The sequence below is a fragment of the Bubalus bubalis genome, chromosome 9 (assembly GCF_019923935.1).
Source record: "Bubalus bubalis isolate 160015118507 breed Murrah chromosome 9, NDDB_SH_1, whole genome shotgun sequence".
Taxonomy (NCBI): Eukaryota; Metazoa; Chordata; class Mammalia; order Artiodactyla; family Bovidae; genus Bubalus; species Bubalus bubalis.
The window spans coordinates 68,275,449-68,277,448 of NC_059165.1; the positions used below are offsets into that span (position 1 = coordinate 68,275,449).

Here is a 2,000-nt window from a genome sequence, read left to right on the forward strand (position 1 = left end):
TTTTGTTGCTTTTATAAATGGAATTCTTTCTGGGTTTCCTTTTTGAATAGTTTGTTGTTAATTATAAAAATATAGAAGTTTTTCTTCTTATGTAATAAAAATAAATGTTAAAAACTAATTATCTAGCAAACCATATCCACTAACACATTAAAAGGCTCATATACCATGATCACAGTGGGATTTACCCCCAAATGCAAAGATTCTTCAATATCTGCAAATTAATGTAATACAGCACATTAACAAACTGAAGAATAAAAAACATATGATCATATCCCTAGATGTACAAAAAGCTTTTGCCAAAATTCTATACCCATTTATGGTTAAAAACTCTCAAGGAAGTGGGAATATAGGGAAACTACCTCAAATAATATAGGTCAAACCAATATTAACATCACTTGTAATCATGAAAAGCTTACAATATTTCAAATTCAGGAACAAAATCAGATTGACAAAGCAATCTTCAGATAGAAAAACAAAAACAGAGGCATCATACTTCCTGATTTCAAAATATATTACAAAGCTATAGTAAATTAAAACAGTATATTGCCAACATAAAAGCAGATATATAGACATATGTAACAGAATAGAGGAACCATGTATTTCCCCAGCTGTGGTTCCAAAGAGATTCCCCATTTCCTCTGTGAGGTCATGGCCATCCTGAAACTGGCCTGTGAAGACATCTCTGCGTATGAGAAGGCTGTGATGATGACAAGCATCACGGTGCTCCTCATCCCCTTGTCCCTCATCATGTCCTCTTATGCCCTTGTCTTCCTTGCTGTCCTCTGCATGAACTCCCCTGAGGCCAGGAACAAAGCCCTGGCCACCGGTTCCTCCCACCTGACTGTGCTGATTCTCTATTTTGGCCCAGCTGTGCTGGTTTGCATGAAGCCTAATTCTCACCACAGTCCCAAGCTGGCCCAGCTTCTTTTTATGCTTGGTGCCATTCTCACTCCTATGATGACCCCCCTCATATACAGTCTGAGGAACAAGGAGGTGGTGTGTGCTTGGCAAATGGTGTTGGGATGCTGCCTAACCTCAGTTTAGATACAAGCATGATGGATGTTGATCACTGGCTCTATTTCATTCTAAAACAGTGCTGCTTAGATTCCATTTCAGCCCTGGTCTTTTCATACTTGGAATTGCAACGGGATCATTGACTTCATGGGTTCAGTTCATATATACATAAAACTAGTGACCTGTGTTTATCCTCTTCATGCTTCTTTGAGAACTGTAGGCCCACATTCTCAAATTGGGCACTGTAGGACTGATGATGGTGACGGGGGTTGTGGTGATAGTGGTCGTGTTGGTACTGGCAGTGGTGAGAGTAGTGATGGTGGCCATCATGATGGTGGTAATGGTGTAACTGGAGTGATGGTCGCTGAGGTGGTAGATGTAGTGATGGCAAGGATGATGAAGTTTCACCAAGAAAACTGGATCGATGATGCTTTTTTCAACTACAAAGGAAATTCGAGTCTATTATAGTCTTTGAAAGAGGCTAACCATGACTGAAAGTCCCAAAATGCTGCAGCTTATAAAAGACCCTTGTGCTGTGCTGTGCCTAGTTGCTCAGTCAGGTCCGACTCTTTGTGACCCCATGGACTGTAGCCCGCCAGGCTCCTCTGTCCATGCGGATTCTCCAGGCAAGGATACTGGAGTGGGTTGGCATGCCCTCCTCCAGGGGATCTTCCTGACCCAGGGATTGAACCCAGGTCTCCCTCATTGCAGGTGGATTCTTTACCACAAAAGACCCTTAAGTGAAGATAAAAACTAAGTTGAGTTCTTGATGTCAAATTTTTAAAATTGAAGGGGCTAAAAACAGACCTAAACAAAAATCCAATTAAATTACTCTATTTTAATCTTCTAATAACCTATAATGTGAAAGAATCTGAAAAAAAGATATATATATATATATATACACACACATATATACACTCATATATATGAGTGTGTATGTGTGTGAGTGCATGCTCAGTTATGTCCAACTCTTTGCGACCTCATGG

The 2,000-nt window shown here is 40.1% G+C and overlaps 1 protein-coding gene across 1 annotated transcript; it reads left to right on the plus strand.

The window, feature by feature from the left end:
* The first annotated feature begins 450 nt into the window (after positions 1-450).
* On the plus strand, positions 451-1,044 carry LOC123335271 (olfactory receptor 2T7-like). Its single transcript, XM_044948712.2, has one exon. It carries the CDS (start codon positions 595-597, stop codon positions 1,042-1,044), a length of 450 nt encoding a protein of 149 aa, XP_044804647.2. The 5' UTR covers positions 451-594.
* Positions 1,045-2,000: the final 956 nt, after the last annotated feature.

Coding starts and splice junctions, on each gene's coding strand:
- LOC123335271 (XM_044948712.2), top strand. CDS start 595: ATGTATTTCCCCAGCTGTGGTTCCAAAGAGATTCCCCATTTCCTCTGT.